This window comes from Wolffia australiana, chromosome 13 (assembly GCF_029677425.1).
Source record: "Wolffia australiana isolate 7733 chromosome 13, ASM2967742v1".
NCBI classification, from domain to species: Eukaryota; Viridiplantae; Streptophyta; class Magnoliopsida; order Alismatales; family Araceae; genus Wolffia; species Wolffia australiana.
The window spans coordinates 1,463,969-1,486,801 of NC_135847.1; the positions used below are offsets into that span (position 1 = coordinate 1,463,969).

General features: G+C 42.0%; 1 protein-coding gene across 2 annotated transcripts in view; it reads right to left on the bottom strand.

The window, feature by feature from the left end:
• ISA3 (isoamylase 3) overlaps positions 1-21,533 on the bottom strand; it is a 42,442-nt gene extending 20,909 nt beyond the window's left edge. The window contains exons 1-15 of one of the 2 annotated variants that reach the window (XM_078584677.1): positions 21,472-21,533; positions 21,239-21,322; positions 20,956-21,010; positions 20,794-20,868; positions 19,533-19,678; positions 18,090-18,183; positions 17,427-17,663; positions 17,245-17,349; positions 16,531-16,635; positions 8,671-8,805; positions 8,504-8,581; positions 8,019-8,076; positions 7,552-7,615; positions 2,412-2,511; positions 1,457-1,557 (exon numbers count right to left, since the gene is read on the bottom strand). In XM_078584677.1, the coding sequence (XP_078440803.1) occupies positions 1,457-1,557; positions 2,412-2,511; positions 7,552-7,615; positions 8,019-8,076; positions 8,504-8,581; positions 8,671-8,805; positions 16,531-16,635; positions 17,245-17,349; positions 17,427-17,663; positions 18,090-18,183; positions 19,533-19,678; positions 20,794-20,868; positions 20,956-21,003 (1,346 nt within the window). In that variant the 5' untranslated portion in view covers positions 21,004-21,010; positions 21,239-21,322; positions 21,472-21,533. Of the gene's footprint in view, positions 1-1,456; positions 1,558-2,411; positions 2,512-7,551; positions 7,616-8,018; positions 8,077-8,503; positions 8,582-8,670; positions 8,806-16,530; positions 16,636-17,244; positions 17,350-17,426; positions 17,664-18,089; positions 18,184-19,532; positions 19,679-20,793; positions 20,869-20,955; positions 21,011-21,238 lie in introns of both variants that reach the window. The other variant, XM_078584676.1, reaches the window with a different exon arrangement.
• Between the last annotated feature and the right edge of the window lie 1,300 nt (positions 21,534-22,833).

A 22,833-nucleotide genomic window follows, 5' to 3' on the forward strand; every position in this document is an offset into this window, starting at 1 on the left:
GAATACTAACTGCTTGCAGCAAACTCAGGATGGGGTCTGAACCAGTATGATGTCAAGAATGCCTTCTTGCATGGATACTTGGAAGAAGAGATATACATGCAGCCACTACCTGGATACTATTCTCCTGAGCTTGGTAAGAAAGTATGCATGGTCCGTAGTAGACCGGAGATCAACATCCGGAAACTGCTCCTTCATTGACAGGAACCTGGTTACCTGGAGAAGTAAGAAGCAAGATGTTGTGGCCAGATCCAGTGCAGAGGCTGATTTCATGTCAGTTGCGAAAGGAATATGTGAAGCCTTGTGGATCAGGAGGGTTCATGAAAATTTAGGTCTTTCCCACACCACTCCAATCATCTTATATTGTGACATTACTTCAGCCATTGATATAGCACATACCAGTCAAACATGAGTGAACAAAACACGTGGAGATAGATAAACACTTTATCAAAGAAAAAATTGTCTCCAGAATTATCCAGATGAAGTATGTTCTATCATCGGATCAATTAGCTGATATTTTGACCAAAGGTCTTCCAAGCAGCAACTTCCAGCAAATGACCTCCAAGTTGGGCCGTGATAGCATCTATGCACCAGCTTGAGGGAGGGTGTCAGCAGAAGCTTTATTTCCATTCTATATTTGTGTTTTTTTTTTTACCCTTTATATGTAAATGTGGGCCCCAGGCATAAGGGGCCCACTTGTCTTCTAGCGCATTTACATGGGCCAAGCCCATTTATGTGTACCTCACAGATTTTAAACCAACGAAACCCTAGTCAACGGATTATGTGAGTTTCTTGAGTTCTCTTGTTTTGACTGGTGGTCAGGTCAACAGCCAACCAGCCAGGGAGCTTGCTAACAGAAACATGCCTTTCTCTTGCTCCAATGCCAAAGTCAAACATCTTGCCATGAAAAAATTGAGCTGTGGAATTTTATGGATTTTCACTTTCTACAATAACTGGGCTTCGTTCTCAAATATCCAATGGATCTATCGCATGATAATTCAAGGGGCTTTGCAAATTTTTTCTGCCAACTTGTCTCATGAGCAGATGAAACATGCAGAGGTGGATTGACATTTCATCAGCAAGAAATTTTGTCTTCTTATTCGCGTTTCTGTCTATTCCAGGGATCAAATCAGTGACGTCTTCACAAAGCTTCTACCCAGTCCTCCAGTAAACTTTCTCTGCTCCAGGCTTGGAGCCTAATTTCCTATGATCTCTATGCCCTGACTTGAGGGGCGAACTTATGCGTCTTTTCTGCACTTGGGTCATGCCCACCTCCTCTCTCTTCTCTCGTGGCATCTATACCTGTGGTACTGTATTTTCTTCATCGTTCTAAGTGAAATACATATCTATTTCAAACAGAAATGAGAAAGGTTATGAAAATGTAATAAAAGTCAGGTATGACAAAAGAAAGCCAAATTAAAATTGATAAAATATTCAGGGAAGAGAAATTTTAGGCCACCTATCCCAGTTAGGAAAATTTCCAACAAGATAAAGGCCCCCACAGTCCCATGGTTCTGCAATGATCTTGCATCGTGACAGAACAGAGTCCTTTGCGATTGCCTGTGAAGTTATCCATGATGGTGATTCACAAGAAAAATTCAGGCTTAATTATATGTTATTTTAAGAAAAAAATAAGATCTCGTAGACAATTTTAATTAAAAAACACCATTCAAAGGCCAATTTTCAGATTAGAAATCCACATAAAAGGCAATATTTTGTAAAATACATGACGAACATATGTCAAGCATGCAAGTGAAATATTCTCTGTTTATAGAGTGGCACATTAATATTTTCTTTATTCTAAATAATTTGAGATTCATCAAAAGGTCTTCCCAAAGTTCCCAAAGGTCTTTCCTACAGTAGGAGGCTTAACCCAACCAGTCCTATAATTGATCATTAAGCATGCTTGTTGAAGGAGAATATGGCTTCAGAGAGATGAGAGAGGATGGGAGAGTGACACAGAGTGCGGCAGCTCAAGAAAACAGAGAGAGTAACAGCACCCACGCATCAAATGACCATGGGCGAATAGCTTTGAGAAGGTCTGAGAGGCTTGTTCAGCAGAGAGGAGAAAAAAATATTGTATATTTCATGGGCAAAAGCTTTAGCTTTATACAGACCAATTGGCTCCACCAGTGATTAGTAAGACCAGCCAGAGGGTACAATGGTCAAAAAATAAAAAAGGATATATAAATAATTGTTCTAACTTCTAGAGTAAAATAATAAAAAGCAAAAATAGGTAGCTCCGTGAACAGTTGTCAAGAAACTGTAATGAATTGTAAATGAGCCAAAATTTTCGCGAATTGAGTGAGCATTCGACATTTTCTTAAAAGATACTACGATAAACGAAAAAGCTTCCTACAGATGAACTGAACAAAAGCTTTCTGGGAATTTGAAAAGAAAAAGGATGAACATACCCTAATAAGTGGAGGAGAAATGAGAGGAGCACCATCTGTTCCCCGGCAGAGAACACTCGCAAGGTCAAAACGGAAGCCATCCACATGATATTCCAATACCCTTCAGAAACAGGAAGTAGCTTTATGAGTATGAAGTGAAAAATATTTATAAGGATACAAAACAGATGTTAACGACAACCAAGAGATATAAGAAGCTTGGATTCTCACACTGAATGGCATTACTTATATATTTATATATACATATATATATTATTCTCAGAAGATATCATCCATTTTAATAATTTAAAGTATATATTTATTTATACATATATATATATTATTCTCAGAAGATATCATCCATTTTAATAATTTAAAGTTTAGCGAACAGTTCATTAAAGTCACATAATAGAAAAGGATTTTTTTTTGAATGAATTAAAATATGATACGTCATCAGTAATTTAATTTACCAAATTACTACAAAAAAGACAACATTTTATATTCGTTAGAAAGACTCTGATCTGTCGGCAGCAACTTTACGCTGATTTTCATAATTTTTGAATGACAAAACGTGTGATTAACAACCAAATTGATTCATCACTTGGTTAAAAATAAAAATCAAGGGACTTGCAGCTGTTGAAGAGATCCTTAACGTTTTTATAATTTATTGTTCTCTATTTTCCTAGTCATGTCTCTTTCTTGGATTCCTCAACATATCGATCTCCATTTCCTTGAATATTTGACTTTGGACCTGATACTATACCCATGTCGGGTATCTTAGGCATTTTAGCCATTTGATTTTTAGGTTGGACTCCTTCATTTTTCAATATATAAGTGTAGCCCTCCTTTTAGGAGGGCAGTCAAGACATAAGGGTGAGATCAGCCTCTTGGCTCACTATCTCGATTTTCCCTGTCTTGGTCCTTTCCAGTGATCTCCTATTCCCATGATCGTCTCACCTGATCTTCAGTCGGCTCCCCTCCTATCCGATCCCTACCCCTACTGTTTGGTTCTCTTCTAGTCTCCGACAACCCACATCCCAGCGATTGTCAACCCTTTACCACGTCATCAAGCGGCTCTTCCCTCGTCGATCCCTGCCTGTGTTCGACCCCTCCAATTATTCCCATTTCTACTCTCATACCCCTGAGAACATCTACCTCGCCTCACCCTCTACTCCCTTTCCCATACGAAGCTAGATCAAGGTTCTTATCAGGACCTTCGTGGTCATTTTAAGGTTCAAGCTTGTAGGCCTCAAACGGTTTTGACGATCTAGAAGATGCAAGAGTCTTAGCAGATGAGGAGTCAAAGGAATGAAAGAAGTATCAAGAAACAATAACCAAGGAGAATACGAAAGTGGAGATGGAAGGAGACAGATCATGGCAGATGAGGCTAAAACAGGTTGACAACAACACTAGATTTTTTCACGTCACAACAAATGGGAGGAGACCAAGCCAAATACTAAAGGTGCAGATGGGGAGTTAGGATTTTGTGGGATCACACCCATTAGGGGGAACGCTGGCAGAGCACTTCAAATTTTCTCCAAGCATGGGCCAAAATAAAATAGACCCTTTACAGTGGACAGAGCAGGTCGCTTTGATGAGGCCCTTCACAGTGGACAGAGTAAAAATAGCAATTAAGGGGCCCAATGGAGAAGGAGCCCTAGGTCTCGACAGCTTCTCAGTGTTCTTCTTCAGCGAGTTCAGGGAAATGGTTGAAGCAGAGGTTACGGATACATCGTAGGGAAATGTTAGAACCCCAACTTCTCCGTCGAGTAGAAGAGAGGAAGATACAAGATTGATGCAATCAAAAAGGGTTCTTAGCCACCCAAATGGTTCAGAACAGGGGAGAAGGAGAGAGAGAGGTTCCAATAAGGTAAGACAGGGTGATGCCTTGGCTCGGGAAGCCCTGCCCCGTGATGCGGCCGTCGGATGCTAGGTAGCCTGGTAGGAGGAGAAAGGACAGAGGAGCGGAGAGAAAACAGTTAGGTCAGGGAAGGGTCAGGACGAGGGAGGAGAGAGAGAGAGAGAGCAAGGAGGAAGATAGTACCGATTCTTCGATATCCCCTTCTTTCTCCATTCCTCCCCTTAAGACGGAATCCCCTTCTGTTACTTCCGCCCCAATGGGCGCTGTTGCCGGTTGCGAGCCCAGCGGGGGCCCACGGGGCTTTCTTTTGTAGACTCGTAGTGGAGTCCTAACAGTTCTTCTTCAGCGAGTTCAGGGAAATGGTTGAAGCAGAGGTTACGGATACATCGTAGGGAAACTATGGTTTGGAGTGCCTAAACATGTCACATCTATTTCTACAATTAAAATGCCAAGGGGCGGTTATAGTTGGCAACATTAAACCCATTTCATACCATGTGCAAGGTTGATTTTACAAAAGCCTACAACTCTCATGATTGGAATTTTTCTGTGGGCCTCTATGAAGAAGAGAGGATTTTCAGCCGAGTGAGTGCAGTGGGTCAGGAGATGTGTTTTTCTTTTAAAGATGTAAGGAGATGTATTACGTCCATTCATTCTCAGTGTTTGTAAATAGATTACCATAGGGTTTGTGGATACATCCCCTTGGCACCTCAACCATTAGTCGTAGCGCTTGACGCTGTGGACATGTGCACAATCAATGCATGTGCTCATGGCTTGCAGCAGGACTTCCAGACTACAGGCATAAGCACAGGCATTCCGTTACTCCACTATGAATATGACACTACCTTTTCATGGAAGGCTATGTGGAGGACGCTAGAAATCTATCCATATTATTAGAGTGAGCAATTTCAGACCTTGTAGATTTGCAGATTGACCGAGAAAATTCAGCCTTTATACATTTCATTCTAACAAATGAGAAAGAGGTACAACACTCCTAAGGTTCTGGGCCTGCCAATAGAGATATTACTCGTGCGGTATTTGGGATTACCACTAACAAGGGGAAGGCTTTCGAGCACGGATTGGACTCTAGTGATTAAGGTGGAGAGGAGATTGGAGAGTTGGTAGAGCTGCATGCTGTCGAGCGGAGGCCGTATGATACTGCAGTGATTGGTACTCTCGACTATTCCGTTATTTCACCTATCAGTCTTAAGTTGCTGAAGGGTATCGGAAGGCGTCTGACGTGTTAGGCCCCTAACTAGTCGGCATTCCTTGCCCAGAGGCCTGCGTGCTTATTGGGAAGGATTGCCCTTGTATTTGGCTCACGGAATTTCTAAGGACTGAGTCATTATGGATAGCGATATCCAAATACCTGATCTATTAGGCCATTGCCACTGCCGGTGGTGATTCACAGCAGACTGCACACGTGCCCATCCACGCCCAAGGCGGGACCGACCAGGTACGGTCCGGGCGTGCTGGGTGCGCGGGCCGAACGGCACAGGCGCGCGCGCGCAAGCGCTGCGCGCCAACGCCAAGCGCTACGCGCGGGCGCCAACGCCACCCGCCAGTGCCGAGCGCTGCGCGTGGGAGCGGGAAGCGCTGCGCGCGGGTGCGGGACGCGCAGGCTGGGCGGCATGCCGCGGGCGCAGCGCGCGGAGTTGTGCGGGATGCCGCGCAGCGGCCGCGCGGGCGGCGCGCGCATTGCGTGTGCGGGGCACGTGGCTGGGAGACATCCCCGCCAGGAGACTAAGGCACGTGGCGCACTGAGAGCGCCGGCACGACACATTGGGCGCGTGGCACTCCTGCGGGTAATGGTGGGCGCACAGCGCCCAGCTCTGGGACACCGAATGCGGCGGCGTCGCGCGGACTGCGCACCAGAGTGTAGACACGGGTGCTGGTGGCGTGTGTGATCATCAAGGTAGGGGTGGCGTGTGTGATCGCCATGCCCGCGGGCGCACGGCGCCCGGCCTGGCGCACGGATGAGCGGCAGAGCGGGCGTGCGCGTGCGGAGCGGCGGCCCTGAGGCGATGTGGCGACATTACTTCGGCGCAAGGCGCCTCGTCTCGGTCCTTGTAACACCCCTCATCTTCCCCCATGTATTCGACGATGTACCCTTGATGATATCGATGCAATGACCCTATTCACTGACGGTGCCTAGCACCACCATCTCCCTAACCCCTTCTAGGCAAACTTAAGCAATCCCAAGAGCTTCCGCTGCAAGAGTTCAAGGCTGCTCAATGTTCTGCCCAAGCACTGAGGCTGGCACATTTCAATTCCGAGCCAAGAGTCCTAGCTCGAGATTTGACCGTGTGACAATGTCTTGATATGGACTTTTTTTAGGAACAGAGCTATGGCGGGCAATGGAAGGGTGTCTTCTAGGGTTTCTCGCAAGGAAGTTTGCCGACCAATGGAGTGAGGGGGACTCGGGCATTACACCTGAGAGCCATAAAAACGGCATTGCAGGAAAAATGGGCAGGCAGGATTGTGGGGTCATAGGAGGACATAGCCAAAAAGGTCTGGAGAGATAGTTATGGCAAAGAGGTGAACTGGACGCGGCACAAGACCTCACTTAGACAGCATTTCCTTCCTGGCAGGGTATGAGACAGATCTTTTACAACGTTTAGAGGTCCTTTATGGAGAACAGTTCATTATTCCAGTACAAGATGGATGACTGGTCAGTCAAATGTTCCACACTTGTCCCAGCTGGCATTGGACCCTCAAGCATCGATTAGACTATGTTGGGAGAACACATGGAACCCGACTATGGAGGGCATTTTTTTACACTAGAGGGTGGAAGACCTGTCGAGCATGCAGAAGGCTTTGTTACACATATAGCCTTCAAGAAGAACAAAGGACGACAGGGAGTAGATTTCTTGGTTCAGGATGCATACAAGAATATCCAAGTGGACCCAATGGACGATTAGTCTACCATATTTACGTCAAAATAATATTTCATGCTGATTTGGAGGAAGCCAAGGTTCGAGAATGGACCATTTCATGTTCATACATATTATTTAATTCGGGTTGTCGCCATTCATGGCTGATATCTTTTATTCAAAAAAAAAAAAGGTTCACGTTTGTAAAATGGAATGATTGTTTTGTTTTCAAAAAAAAAAATGGAATGATAGGTTGATGTTCTCCATCAGACCTTAGAATTGACTAGGCCATTTAGGATTTCGATCAGAACAACCACCGTCAACAAAAGTTCACGACTCTCATCCAGACCAACTTCACATATTTATGGATTAAATAAAACACAAATTTAAAAAATATCTTAGCAGAGAGGAAACTGGTACTCAGATATGATACCAATGCCGAAGGCTATCAAGTATGAGCTCCATGACCACAGGATTGTTGCAATTCAACGTATTTCCTAGATCCCATTACAAAAAACAATTATCAGAAGGACAGACAGATAACTGAGTCCAACAAATATATGATAGAATAACATAGAAATAACTTATTTATCAGGTATGAAGACGCACAAAAAAATCATAGAACCTAAAAAAAAATCAATAAGATAGATTCACAATGAGACAGATTCAATTAAGTCTCATGAAACAATGATTGAAAGCCAATCTTCAACCTTTTCTCATTCTTAATTTCAAAATTAAATGCTGTCATTAGCTTGATGACACATGAAAGGAAGACGATTGGAAAGGTATGTGTTGACAAAGCATGTTAGTATTGAAATGGTTGAAACATTTCTTATATGATCCATAATATCAGAAATAGATTTAAAATTAAACAATGATAATACAGGACGGGGGAGCTACCACAGCCAGAAAAATTGAAATACTGAGCATTGTTCTTGAAATCCAGCATATAGTATTCCTGGAACATGCAGATCAATACCAAAATCAATGACGACATTGAAAATGTCATAATTTATTAATCATTGGGGAAAAAATTATAAAACTATGGTAGGAAAAATTCAGATATTTTTCAGCATGCAACAATGACTTAGGCCTGCTGACAAATAGTTTCTATACTGCAAAAAATGAGAGCTTGTCCTTATGAGTTATGATAACAATGAACTCAAATTATTAAGTCCTTACGATATTTTTACGTCTTTTCCTATGATAACTTGGATAAAACTAAAGATTGCCTCATACCTATCGCTGGTATTAATATTAAAATATTGGATAGGTTCTATAAAAAAGAATTTGGAAAGATGATTTAAGAGGTCAGCCAATAGGTTCTATAAAATACCTTGTTTAATAAGTTATATATCAAGTAAATGTTCAACTTATTGATTTACCTTATTATCAATACCCCGAAATGAAGTTACAAATGAGCCTGTTTCATTTGTATGATTATAAACGACATCCAAAATAACCTGGTCAAACATCACAAAAAAACATGTATTGGTCAGGGGGAAAAATAAGTCAATGACTGAAGGATAGTTGATGAGACAGGCCACCAAACCTCAATTCTAGCATTATGCAAGGCCTTGACCATCTGTTTGAACTCATATGAAGCAGCCCGGGGTCCTCCCCCATTACTTGCATATCGGCTCATTGGGGAAAAAAAATTTATTGTAGAATACCCCCACGTATTGACCTAAAAAAATATTACAATTTTGTGTCATTTGTGAAGCAAGAATGAAATACGCATTTTTTTGAAAAAAAGAGAGGAAGATCATCCAAGACCAGTAATCTCCCAATCTGGTATTTATATATGCTCAATGTACACACACAAGACCCAAAGGTCCCCCACAACCTCTGACCACATCTCTTTTAACCAAGAAAAGGAAAGACTCGCCACTGCTTGTATGACTCCATCCTGAGACACTGCCGCCCCCTAAAATGTAACCTCATTATGATGCTGCCATATCACCCAGAGCACTGTAAAAGGAAGTCTCCACTCCTGTCCCCTTCATATGCATCCCCGTGCAGAGTCTCAAAGTCATCGGAGGAGACAATCACCGATGTGATTAGCTAACTGGTCCACACTGTCCCCTGGTGGGGAACAGTATTCTTCCCCCCTGTGCATAAAGCACTCACCCCCAAGTTTTCAAGAACCATCTCTTCTCGACAACCCACATCACCAGCCTCTGTCATAGGAGAAACCAGTCAAAAAACTGTCCCTCTGGGGGGGATCTCTAGTTTCCGTATAACACTGCAAGCATTGGTGGTTGTTGGTTCTTCACAGGTTCTGTGTATGATCCACAGGTATACCTCCTCGACAGAAAAGGATGTGCATATCAGCTTTGTGTCACACGCAATGGTCTCAGACGTAGTATGGACTGTTGCATACCCATAAAATCCTTCGCCGGCTTGTCTGATGAGTTAGCCAACTGCGTATATTCCACTTAGCATCCCAGCATTGCCGATCCATGGCCAGAGGAAGTCATGCAAGGGTGAACATGCCTGGGGACTATTCCCTTGTGTGCCTCTAGTCGACCAGTCATTTAGTTAGAAGCAGGAAACGAAGCCATCCCCCAAGTTGGCACCAAGATTCCTAGACTTGTGGGAACATTTGCACATGCCATTGCTTGAATGCTGATGACCCTCCAACCACAGCTGCATGCCTCTCCCAGTTCATCACTGGCCCATAGCTGTCCTTCAAGATCTACTTAGCCATATACATGTCCAGTCCCATGAGTCTGCTCACCCACCTTGCTATTAAGGCTATGTTCATGGCTTGTAGCTTCAATGTCTTGTGCCCCCCTAAGTTGACTGGTCTGTAGACTACATCCCAAGATACTAGTGTCATCCTCCTCTCTTCCCCTAAGCTTAATCGTAGGAATCTCCTCATCAGGCCTTGTCACCATTTGTCGACCCTCATAGGCAATTTCAGGGCCAAGAGGTAGAAGATGGCGTCGAGTGCTTCCCCGAAATGGGACTCTCTACAATGAGACTCAGAAGATCATCTTGGAGCTTCGTGGGATACCAATGGGGTATCGGGGTCATAATGTACTAGAGACCTTGGTTAGACCGTTTGGTCGACTACAGCATATTATATCAACAGGTTTGGACTATGGAGACCCGAATGTTGTAATACTAGAAGTTGACATGGATACTGGTCTCTCACCTCCACCTTGGCTTATGCTTAGACAACCAGAAGGTACATGCAGGGTGAGGGTGTCAGTGTGCCACCCCCCAATGGCCCCGCCACCAGAGGTGCGAGGGACAGAGGCAAGGCAATGCCCAAGTAACACAATCTTATCAACCGACATGCAGCAAGAGCAAGACAAAGAATTAGTGAAGTCTAACGACATCCTACAACTGTTGGAGGTTCCATTGATGGCAGAAAAAGTAAATGAAGAATCCAACAAGACGATGACCATTATCAGAGAGGACCTAGAGGAGGCCACGACATCTCTAGATTTTGTGACGACACAAACCCCACCAGCAGACAACATAGATCTACAGAATAGTGCGCCAACCGCCCAGCCGAAGGCTAGACGAAAGGTACAAGATGAGAAGGCCATTCTGAGGGCAAGCATCATGCGGGTGGGACTGAAAGTCAGGGAACAAGAATGGTGGGAGGAACCAAACTCAGAGCACCAAGAAGATTGCACATGGGACGGCCGATCATGAAGGGGGATATCTTTGGCAAACTCATCGGTTATAGAAGAAAACGGTGGTTTGTTCGGGATGAGACATGCGCAAAGGTATGGTTGGTAGTAGGAAAAGGAGGTTGCCTTCGGTTTGCAGAATCAGGCAAGGCAAGTCAATTATTGGAGCAACGGGGACCCTGTGAGGATCAGCCCACTATGGAGGAAAACACGAAGGAGCAGAATAAGATGAGTATGAAGGGAGCAGCAGTGGGGCAGGAAGTGGAGGCAAATTCTAGACGCGAAAGCTATGATAAAAAAAGGCAAGAAACCCATATACGAGATAAACATTGAGATAGATGATCGTATGGCAGTGGATGATGTGGTAATCAAATGCCGGGGTGAAGAAGACAGGGATTCCGACTCTCAGATTCAAAAAGTAGCAGATGGATTGGGATACTGGCGGGAGCAGAGCAAGGAAGGGGTTGATCCGGTACTTCCATGAAATGCATATCATGGAATGTGTGAGGGCTCTGAGACGAGCGGAGAAGAGGTATAGTGGGGAGATACCTACGTGAATGGGGAGCAAATGTGGTGTGCTTGCAGGAGGCCATGTTGGAAAAGTGTGAGGCGCGGGATTGGAGAACTGCAGGTGGAGATTTCCTCACTTGATACTTGCCTGTGAACGTGGTAGGAAGATCCGGAGGACTGATGGTGGTCTGGAATGAGACACTGTTTTCTAAAGAAGACAGTTGGACGGGACTTTTCAGGAAGCAGTACAATTGAAGAGGAGAAGGGATAGTTTTCAGATGGTGGTCATATCAGTCTATGGGCCGGTGAACCCGGTTCTTAGGATATCCCTTTGGGGAGAGCTGGCAGAGGTGGTGTCAAAATATCAAGGATTACCACTATTGTTTGGGGGTGAGTTTAATGTGAAAGGCAGATGCATCACTCAAGGAAATGGGGCCGGGGGATTGCACATAAACATGGAGGAGCTCGGCGGGCCCTACAACTCTCTCGCGTCTGGATCAATTTCTATGCTCGGTGGAGCTCCTTGAAAAATTCCCGCTGGCAGATGTGAGATCACTTCCTCCACCGTTGTCAGACCACACTCCGATAATTTGGCATTCGCAAGAGAGAACCTCGCAATCCACATATTTTAAAATGGACAGGACTTGGCTTCTAGAGGAGGGCTTCAAGGAGGAGATAACAAGATGGTGGACTGAAGTTCTACAACAGGGGCTGCCACAATAAACATGTCCAACAAAATTAGAGCCCTACGCAACCATTTCTTGGAATTGAGAAAACATATAAGAGAGAGGCAAAATAGAAGGCGAGTCGAAGCTCTTGCCAAACTCAAGGCTTTGGATGACCTAAAAGATGTTAGAGTTTTAACACAAGCGGAATCAAGAGAGCGCCATAAACATAGAGAGATAATAGCCGATGAGGATAAGAAAGTGGAGATGGATAGGAGACAGAGGTCGGAGGGAGATGCCAACACAAGATTCTTTCATCTCGTAGAAAATGGGAGGAGGCGAACAAATCAGATATTAAGGGTGCAAGCAAGAAACCAAGAGTATGTCGGTGCCCGAGCTGTTGGCAGAGCACTGACAGATCACTTTAGAAGCTTCTCAAGACGAGGGGCTAGACACCAATGGAGGTGGAGCAGAAGAGGAGCAACTAGACTAAATGCGACACAACAGAGAGACCTTATGCGTCCTTTCTCAGAAACAGAAGTCCTAGCCGCAATCAAGGGACTAAATGGGGAAGGAGCCCCTGGTCCTGATGGCCTCCCAGTCTTCTTTTATAATGTGTTTTGGGAGACAATCAAGGCAGAGGTAATGGCTACGGTGGAAGAATTTCGACAAGGGAACTTTGGGTTGGAAAAAATCAACCGTGCTTATTTGGTTCCCCTCCAAAATGTCAAGGTCTTGGCCAATCGGCTCAGGGAAGTGATTGGCGACTTGGTAGGTCCTTTTCAATCTGCCTTTATTCCTGAGAGACAACCGATTGATGGTGCAATCGTCGCATCAGAAATCTTGACCACACAGAAAAGATTGAAAGTTAGAGGGTTCATGTGGAAAGTGGATTTTGCAAAGGCATACGACTGCCTTGACTGGGAATTCTTATGGGCCTCTCTAAGGCATCGTGGTTTTCCTGCGGAATGGGTAGGGTGGATGAAAAGATGTATTACATCCCACTCTTTCGCGGTGCTGGTGAATGGACGCCCCGAAGGAGGTTGGATTCAACCGCAACGAGGGGTTAGACAAGGATGCCCTCTAGCCCCGCTAGTATTTGTCTTGGCCGTGGATGCCCTTTCCATAAGCACAATGGAGGCTTGCTCCAATGGTCTGCTAAACGGTTGTCGGACCCCAAATTTCCTGGCAGGTATTCCTCTTCTACAATATGTGGACGATACCACCTTTTTCATAGAGGCCAAAAACCTATCCATCCTACTTGACCTTTTCGCAGACTGTTCAGGACTACACATTAACCGTGCCAAATCAGCCTTTGTCACGTTCGGATTATTGCAAGAGGAGGAAGCTCTATGTTCTAGAGCATTGGGGACACCTAGTGGTACACTTCCCATGAAATATCTGGGTCTCCCATTGACAGGGGGTCGTATCAAATCTATAGACTGGCATCCAGTAGTGGAGAAGATAGAGCGGAAGTTGGAGGGATGGCAAAGCAGAGTGTTATCGAGGGGGGGACGATTGGTGCTTCTACGACACGTGCTGTCAGCGATACCTATTTTCTACCTCTCAGTGTTGAAACTACCAGTGGAGACCAAGAAGCGTCTAGAAAGTATGATGAGAAGATTTCTATGGAAAAGTTCAGGATCGGAGGAAGGGAGGGGGATATCCCTCGTATCGTGGGATATAGTGTGCAGACCAGTTCGCTTGGGGGGACTAGGAGTTCTTAAATTGCAAGATCTCAACCTAGCATTACTGGCCAAGTGGGTGTACAGACTTATGGGACAGGATACATCGATGGCTACACTAGTTTTGAAACACAAGTATGGCTCGAGTTTGAACTGGGAAGTTCGTGGATATCCAATCCGAGCAGCCTCTGCATTCTGGCAAGGGTTGAGGTATGTGTTTCCTCAAGTCCGTGATTTCTTCGAAGCCAAGCTAGGAGATGGCATGTCATTCCAGTTTTGGCTAGACGCATGGCTCCCCCTGGGCACATTGACAAAATTCCCACGCTTGTATGCCTTTGCAAGGACCCCCCATGCCACAGTGAGCGAGTGTTGGGATGGCACATGGACCCCATGCCTAGGCAACACCTTATCCGACCAAAGACTGGAAAACTATACAAGGTTGCAGCAAACACTAATCCACCTACACCTGTGGGGAGAGACACAGGATAGGTGGAAGTGGATAGGCGCATCCTTTTCTGCTCGAGATGCTTATGCGAAGCTTAGCCGCGGCTGGCGGGGAGGAACCGAGGATCCTTTACGCATGTCGCACCATATGGAGACAAAACTTCCCCCTTAAGGTGAAAATATTCTGTTGGCTGCTCCTCCGACGAAGAATAGTGATGAAGGTTTTTCAGAGGAAATGGCTCCCAGAAGCTTCGGCATTGTGTGTTATGTGTACAAACGGTGATGAGGATTGCGCTCACCTCTTTTTTTATTGTTCCATTACCCGAACGGTATGGACCTGTGAGCCACTCAAGGGGGTGGATATCTCCTCAGAGGTGGCGTTTTGGGATTCAATACAAAATGGAGCACCTAGGGGGCGAGAGGAACAGGTTCGTCCCTTCGCAGTGCTATGGGCACTATGGCTGCACAGGAACGAAGTCATCTTCAACGAACAGGAAGCATCGACGGATGTGGTGATACAAGCAGCTGCAGGTTTTACTGTTGCATGGTGTAAAATCCCAAGGCCAATTCCCTGGCCGGCCTTTTAGGCCCTTCACGTACTTATCGTTTATATTTTTATCTCATTGGGAAGGTCACCGACTTTGTGTGATCTCCCCTATCCTTATTTCAAAAAAAAAATCACACCTATTGTTTTGGAAATCTCTTCACCTCATAGATGTCCACATGAAAATCAGAGTCAAGGTAGTCGTCTGCCTTTACAAAATCCACCTAACACATAAATCTTGATACATTTTTTTCCTTCCCACACCGCCATGACCTATGCTGCTACAACTGCACCATCACCAGCTGTCAGCCTGGAATAAATGCCAATTGAAATTGTATGACAAGATCCCCAATGACCTCCCTTAGCTTGATTGGTAAAACCTTTTCTATGATAAGGTACATAGAGTTCGATAACGAAATAGGCCCCAAATCCACAACAGTGACAACCCCTCAAAATACCCACATCTGCCTTGACCTTTGTATTTAATCCATCTCCGTCTTCTTATCTTCCCCCACTATTTCCTCCAAGAACCCACCATGCTCATTTTCCTCTTCTTCCAATAGGGTTCTGGTATCCTCCATAGTGTCCAAGTCCTTGATTTCTGGCAAAGGCATCAGATTGCTTTCTATTACACTCATCGATTTTTTTCCTGAACTCGTAAAGGTGACTTCAAAATTTTCAAATTTTTCAGCCACCTCATCAGTGCCAAACCTTTTCCAGAACCCTATGAACATCATTTACGCCCTCCTCTTTGGAGCCTGCCTCCTTGAGCCAAAACTTGTCCATCTTGAAATACGTGAAATGGAAGATCAGAGAGTGATCTGATAGCGATTAGGAAGCAACCGCACGTCCAGTAGCAGTAAGTGCTCAAGGAGTTCTGCCAAACAAAAGAAATAATACAACCGAGATAAGGACGTAAGACCAGTCGTGCTACTCCAAGTGTACACACAGTCCATCAGTCTCTTTTCCTACAGAGACGCATTTGCAATGAATGCCAAGAAGGCTTCAGATCCAAGGTCTCAAACCCGCCCTCCATGAGAATGAAACAAAAATTAAACATACTTTCTGTCATATGTGATTGTCAAAGGATGTGGAGAGCAACTGAGGCGACATTATGTTCTTGAAGAAAACAAGATTTAAGGACAAAATAGTACAACACTAAAGTAGCTAGATAGCAGAAACGAGATAATAAGAATAAAGAGACGGAAAAGTGAATGTCCAGGGCTCTCAAAGTGCCGTAAGCGCCGGTCGAATGGAAAAAGATGGAAAAGCCAACCTTCATTACATAAGGGGGTTCACTATCCATATATAAGAGTAGGAAACCCCAAGACACATTACATGAAGACCACCAAGTCCAACAATGGACTTTTGATAATACTATTTTACACATGAAATTTATATTTAAGTAGCAATTAGATTTCATAAATAGCAAATAAAATGATAATTTAAATGGAATGAATCGATGCACCTCATTTTCTAAAAGACATTTCATAATGTATCAAGAATAAAAGGATATTTCACGTCTAACACTCATACCTACAACTTGAGTTGATAAAATTCACCCTCTTTGGTTTAGGAAGGTAAAATGTGAAAAGGTTACAGGATGGTTTGCATGACTCCATGAAAAAAAATAAGATGTCCTCTATAAAATTTAAGGTTCATTGTGAAACATCTATTTCCCCATAATTTTTTTCAATATTATGTTTCCCTGTAGCTTATACTCTTTTTTGAGTTCCCAATACTCCATACCACAAATAACACTACTCAATTGAATAGTTATCATTCAGTAATTGTTAAAATGATTTGGATAAATAGATGTCACATTTATACTTTAGCTTAAATGAAGTTCAATCAAGTTATGAGAATCAAACATGAAGCCCAGCGATTAATGAAGTCCTAGAAGAATTAGGTTGATACCATATGGTCCCTTGGATTAGGGCGCCTCTGAAACTCCATTTCATCAAACTCGAAAACAGGCAATAACTCAACAGCATTGATTCCCAGTTCTAATAAGTGTGGTATCTGAAAAGGACAGCGGTAGAAATAAACAATTTGAAATAGAAAAAATCAAAGAACATATCAAAATGTGATCACACAGAATAAATTTATTCCCAGCCTTTTCGATCAAAATATCAGCTGTAAGCAACTAAAAGAGTCACAAGTATGAGAAAGAGGAATAAGTCTTCTCTATCAAGCAACACAAAAAATTGCATTTTGGCATAGAGTTTCATTTAGCATTTCACTAAAATCTGAATCGAGAGAGCATGAGACAGAATAACGAGTAACATGATTTTTTGCGATAAATTTATTGTATATTCATGTTGTATATGTCTAAATTAACTGCAAAGAATCTATCAAAATCCAGGATCGAAACTTCATACTCTGAAAATTTTCTGACTCATGAGAAATTTAAATAGACCCTTGAGGATTTCTTAGCAAAGATTTGGTTCATATTTCCCAAAGTTAAAACCTTTTTCATGACTTTTGTGTTATATAAAAGTCCTGTGACCGTGATAAATCAAAGTGCCTTCATATCAACTTTGTGCAGAGAAAGTTTGGGCCACATAATTAAAGTTGCGACAAAGGATTCTCATGTCAACCAAATTAGGAAGAATTTGCAAGCATACCAACCTTTTCTATTACGCCAAGATAACTCCCTCGAATACTCTTATCCAACCCACTTGATTCGTCAGCAGTAAAAGCACGAACGTTCATTTCATAAATAACCAAGTCTTTCTGTGGCCATAATTCCAAATCCCGTTGTTAAAATATATATTGAACTGAATGAAAATCAGCCGTCTTATCGATCATACCTCTTCTATATTTGGAAGCTTGTATTCAGGTCCCCAATCATAAGTGTTAGAGCTAAAGTCATATGTTCCAAAAAAATTGGATATTTTATTTTCACGGTCTCCAAAACATCTACGACCCTCAACTAATTTCGCATATGGGTCCAGAAGGATATTATTGGTATCGAAGCGATGGCCTTCCTCTCGGGAACTGGGACCATTAATACGATATCCGTAAATCACTCCACAACGAGGAAGATTCTGCATTGAAAAAAAAGTCAAGTCATTTACATTGTTGAGAGCCAAAACTTAGTTTTGGATAAGTCCATTAACTTCAAATGTTTCCATTCAAATATTTCAAGGGCACAAAGCAAAGAAAATTTCATCAGAATACATAATATTTTTAAAGATTTAAAATTTTCCTCAAACTCTAACTGAATTATTGCAACTACTAACACTTTTTTGTTTAACATTAAGCTTATTAAAATAACTAACAGAAATAGCAGAGGTTTTTTCCGAATACCATTTTTAATGGAATAATTCAATTTCACCCATATACATAAACTGAGAATGAAGAAAATTAGAGCAATTAATCTGTGTTTTTGTACCAAAAAATAGAAAATAAAATAAAAAAGGACTGAGGTAAAGTTCTATCATCAAGAAATTTAAATTTAATTTTCGTTTTACCTCCACGCAAATATGCCATATATCTCCTGTTTTATTCTGAGAAGGATCCAAAGAAATCTCAACCATTTTTGTACCAGGGAGTTCATCTTTGTCCCTATGCAAATCAAGTTAGAGAATAAACAAAATTAAATTACAATGGATAATCATGGCACTGGCATTCAAACCAAATCTGTTGATATAAACAAGACAAAGTTTTTAGATTAACTCTGTCATATCCTTTGCAGGTATTGGACCAAAACAAATATTTTTTTGGCCAAGAAATCCTGCTGATTTCAGAGGGGGTGAAACGTGGGAAGAGGGTCAATTCAGGTCTTTCATGTATTTCACATTATTACATATATTCAGTTTTAGGTTGGCCACTGTTCTCAGGTGATCTTCCCTCTTTTTCTTGAAAAAACTTTTTGTGGGAAAAAAGATTAACCTCATCAGTGGGAACATAATATGAGCATTAAACAAGCAAAAAAATGATTAGGTTACAATGAGTGGCTATGTATGCTAACCGAAAAGGCTTGAAGGACGGATCTAGTCCACGCAATCAAGTTTTGATTTCTCTTCACAATCAAAGGTAGAAAAATATGGGAGACGGGCATGGGCACAGCACCTCTTTATGAACTTTATTCCATGTTTAATGAGCTTCTTTGTTTATCTCTTATATATCCGATATCTCTTTGTAATGGCCCATTAACATGGCCCCATTTTGGATACATGCAATGAACCCTAATGGAGCTTAGAAATGTTAAGCCTCTTTCAGCTTCCTTCAGGACCACTGCCTCCTTCTCGATTATTGATTTCTTCAGTCCATCTGAGATTTTGAGTATTGTTCATATTATGCCTGGGATAATATAATCTTACTAAAGAAGCCGTTTTCAATGTGAGTCGTGAAAACGCTTATGGTTATGTCCCTCCCTCCTTGTCTCTCTCTCTTGGTACCTTTTACAGGCAGCGTTCTTTCCATCCTCTAGGTCAGATCTCTCTTACCTCTCCCTATTCTTGCATCTCCAACTGGTTTATGAAATGAACTGCACAATATAAGGGAAAATATGCAAGACTTAAAGACTTGAATGTAGTGCTTACAGTTATTTTCCACAAAAAGGTGATACTTGTCTGAAATAATCTCGTTTACTCCAGTCCACATTAATCGATTAATTATTTATGGCAGTTGAATACATGGAATAAATTGAGCTCAGTGCCTCTGAGGATACTTAACATCATTCCTTTAGAATTATACACATTCTTCTGCATGCTATGCTGATACTGTCTACAGAGGTCAGTTGTGGTACACGTTCAGATCAATCTTAAGGAATATTTTCTGAAAATAGATAGCATCAATGTCAAAGATTCTTGACATTGTTATCAAATTTAAATCTAAAGAAAACTTCAAAGCCATCAACAGAAGAAATGTGTTCCATCTGTCATATAAAATAAAAACTTAGCTATCGGTACCTTTCCATTTCTGACAAACAAAGGGTGACAAACAATGCATTCTTCGAGAAAATTGCAAAATTTATTCCATTCTCCAATTCAGACACTCCAAGAGGCAAATCTTTTCCACGAGAAACTTTCAGTGAGGTAACTCCCATGATCTCTTCCTGAGAAATATAGTATTAAATCTCAGCCAAACTGCAATATTGAATTAAAATTTTATGATACTTCACAGTAACCAGTCCTTGGACCTAGGACGCTCGTAATCCCTTGCAGATTCATACGTTATTTATGTGCATGGATCTATGCCAGAAGTAATTATAAAGCATTCGTAGTAGTGTCATCCAATTTCAAGAAATGAGAACATCCAAGGACTACAAAGGGACAGAACGATATTTCCTCATTGACAAAAAATTACCATTAAAGATGTCAATTTCATGCTATTTGAAAGAAAAAAAAGAGAATGAAGGAAAGTGACTTACGTCGGAAGTGCTACAAGTTTATAATCGTTAATAGTCATGAAACTAGGGGCAAGCGACTGCAACAACTGAATGGTCTTCATTTGATTGGTGCAGTATATTTGGCACGTTTTTTAGAGCAGAAATTTTTAAAAGACTTGAAAGGATTTGCATACACGACCTTACCTCCATGACCATATCAGAAGATACTATTATCCACAACTATACATTGAATCCTCCGCTAATTTTTTTAACACAAATAAGAAATTTCAATAGTTCCTTCGTGACTAAATCAAAAACTTCTCCCACATTATTTCCACCAGCTGCCACTCTTAGGTATGGCACATATAATTTCATGTTATTCACATTTTCATTAGCATTTGTTATCAATGAAATATATTCTCGAAATTTTGTTGACATAGTTCATCGGAAACAACGTATAGAGAATTATTATAACGACTCTTCAACTTTGATTAGTCGTGATATCAAAAGTAAAAAAGATGATGCATCTAGATCAAGTGATATAAGACCACAGAGAAAAAAAAACTAATGCACATGCTTCGACTTGGAAAAAATGGGGAAGAGATGTCGAAAATAAGAGAATGGGAAAACAATGGATCGGTAACAAAAAAATGGATTGGACAGCGCCCAGCAAGGAAAGAACCAAGTCGCCAGTCATATGAATATACACTTATAAACTTCACGTGATTCACATGCTTGGGTTAAATATAAGAGATCAAATGATTAATTTCAAAATAAAATAAGAGATCAAATGTATCTAAAAGTAAAAAATATATTTATCCATAGGATAGGACAAAAATTACGTCCACAGCAGTGTCTTTTGCAAAGCTGTTGTAAATCCTCGTCCCGCTACATCCTGGACGATTGGAATCCTTAACCTAAAAAGAAAAAAGGAATAGTCAAGCAATCCCTCTGTACTCTCAAAGGTAAAAAATAATTGTACAGGAATACAAGAATGATAATACCTTATTGCCTGATTTTTCCCGTAAGAAAGGAGAACAGTTCTTGTTCATTTTTGGCCTACAAAGGAAGAGTAGAGTAGGATGGTAAAAAAAAAATAAGAATAGGAAAAGAGAACGCGTTTCAATCCCTTCCAAAATAATAATAGAACCGCATTATCTTGTAAACGCAACGAAATGCGACTTAAATGAGACGAACTACTTAAAATCGCAACAATGCATGAACAGCAGCGGATACAAATACCTCGTAGAAAACGGAAAAAATAAATAATGCACGAAAGCAGATTACCGAAAGGGGAAGCGCCGGCTAGCCGAAGAGGGAGAGCAGAGCAAATTCGACGGTCCGCGAGCCACCACCTGCTTGCCATTCCCGCTGCCAGAATTGAGCAAATGAGGATGCAATCGACGAGTCAATATTCCGTTTCCCAAAGAGAGAGTGTAATCCATGGCGGATCAGCGCGAAGAAAACGCGATGATCCGATCAAAAATCCGAGATCGTTAGAACAAATTTCGAGGTCAAACCGGCGATTTGCTCTACTCTGTCCACTTCCCCACCGCCACCTGCAATGGTTGGAAGGAGCTTCCCAACAGAAATACACGTGTCCGTGATTAGGCAGATTCTCCGTGGAAAGTGGGCCCCGCCTCTATTGAAATATCTAACATCACAAAGATTGCCACGTCATAGGTCCACGACAAAGAAGACAGCTGGACCGTTATTTTCTCGCCACGTGTCTGAGCTTTTTCTTGTATAACCCCTAAATTAAGCTGTATTACCAAATACAATCCGTCATCAGTCATCCGTCCTGACCTCAGAATGGAATGGGAACTAAATCCCTCAATAGCTCCCGTTCCATCCCGTTCTGCTCCGTTCCATCACATGTTACTTGAACTTATTAATGAAAATCGATGAAATGTAATTACATATTTTCTAACTAATTTTCATATATATATTTTCATGAGTTGGAATGAGAAATTTAGTTTTAATCTATTTTATATGACTTTTCATAGAATTTTGGGATTTTTAGAAATGTGTAGTACGTTTTTTTCTTCCAATTCTCGGAAATGAAACTAATGAAACAATAAAATAACATGAATTATTTAACGGGCCACACCTTCTCATAGGGGGTAAGCTCACAAAGGGGAAGGACTATAAAGGGGAAAGTATGTGGTGGGAGACTAACCTCCCTCTTGCCTCCTGGATTGGAGCATCTATGTGCAAAAATTGGTCCCTCCTTGAAGAATAAGGTTTGACATACCCCGTCTTCAATGACTCCGTCAATGCCATAGGATTTTGATGTTGTTAATGAAGACATGATGGTTGATGAATATTGAAATTGTTGACGTGAAACATAACATCATCTGACATAAAATTTTCGATGATGTAGATGATGACAAAATTAAAGACACAGAATGTGGGGAGATGAGGGTAAGGATTAACTTAAGTTATGATATGATACCCATTCAAGTGTGATTTCCATGATGGCCCCCCTTCGGCCCATACAAGGTCCTCCTTAATAGTAACAGTAGTGGCAAGAACAGGAGATCCGCAACCCATAGCTTTCAAATGAGATTCTGCCTCCCTATACTTCTGACTTTGGAGCGAAATATATTTTCTTACATGTTTTGTATCACATGACTCATCCCACATCACTCTCGTCACTAGAGACAGATTTTACCCACGTCACTCAAATTCTTTCCAAGATGTCCCAATTATGAGATTGTGCATTCCATATGCACGAAGGTGACAACTACTCATCTGGGCATTATTATGGTCAATGTCTTGGAATATAGAAATTATAAAAGTACTTGTATGCAAGCACCAACTTCGTGCAGTTCTGGTAACAGAAAAATCCCAAGATAGTTTCAAGTGCAACATTGAGCCAA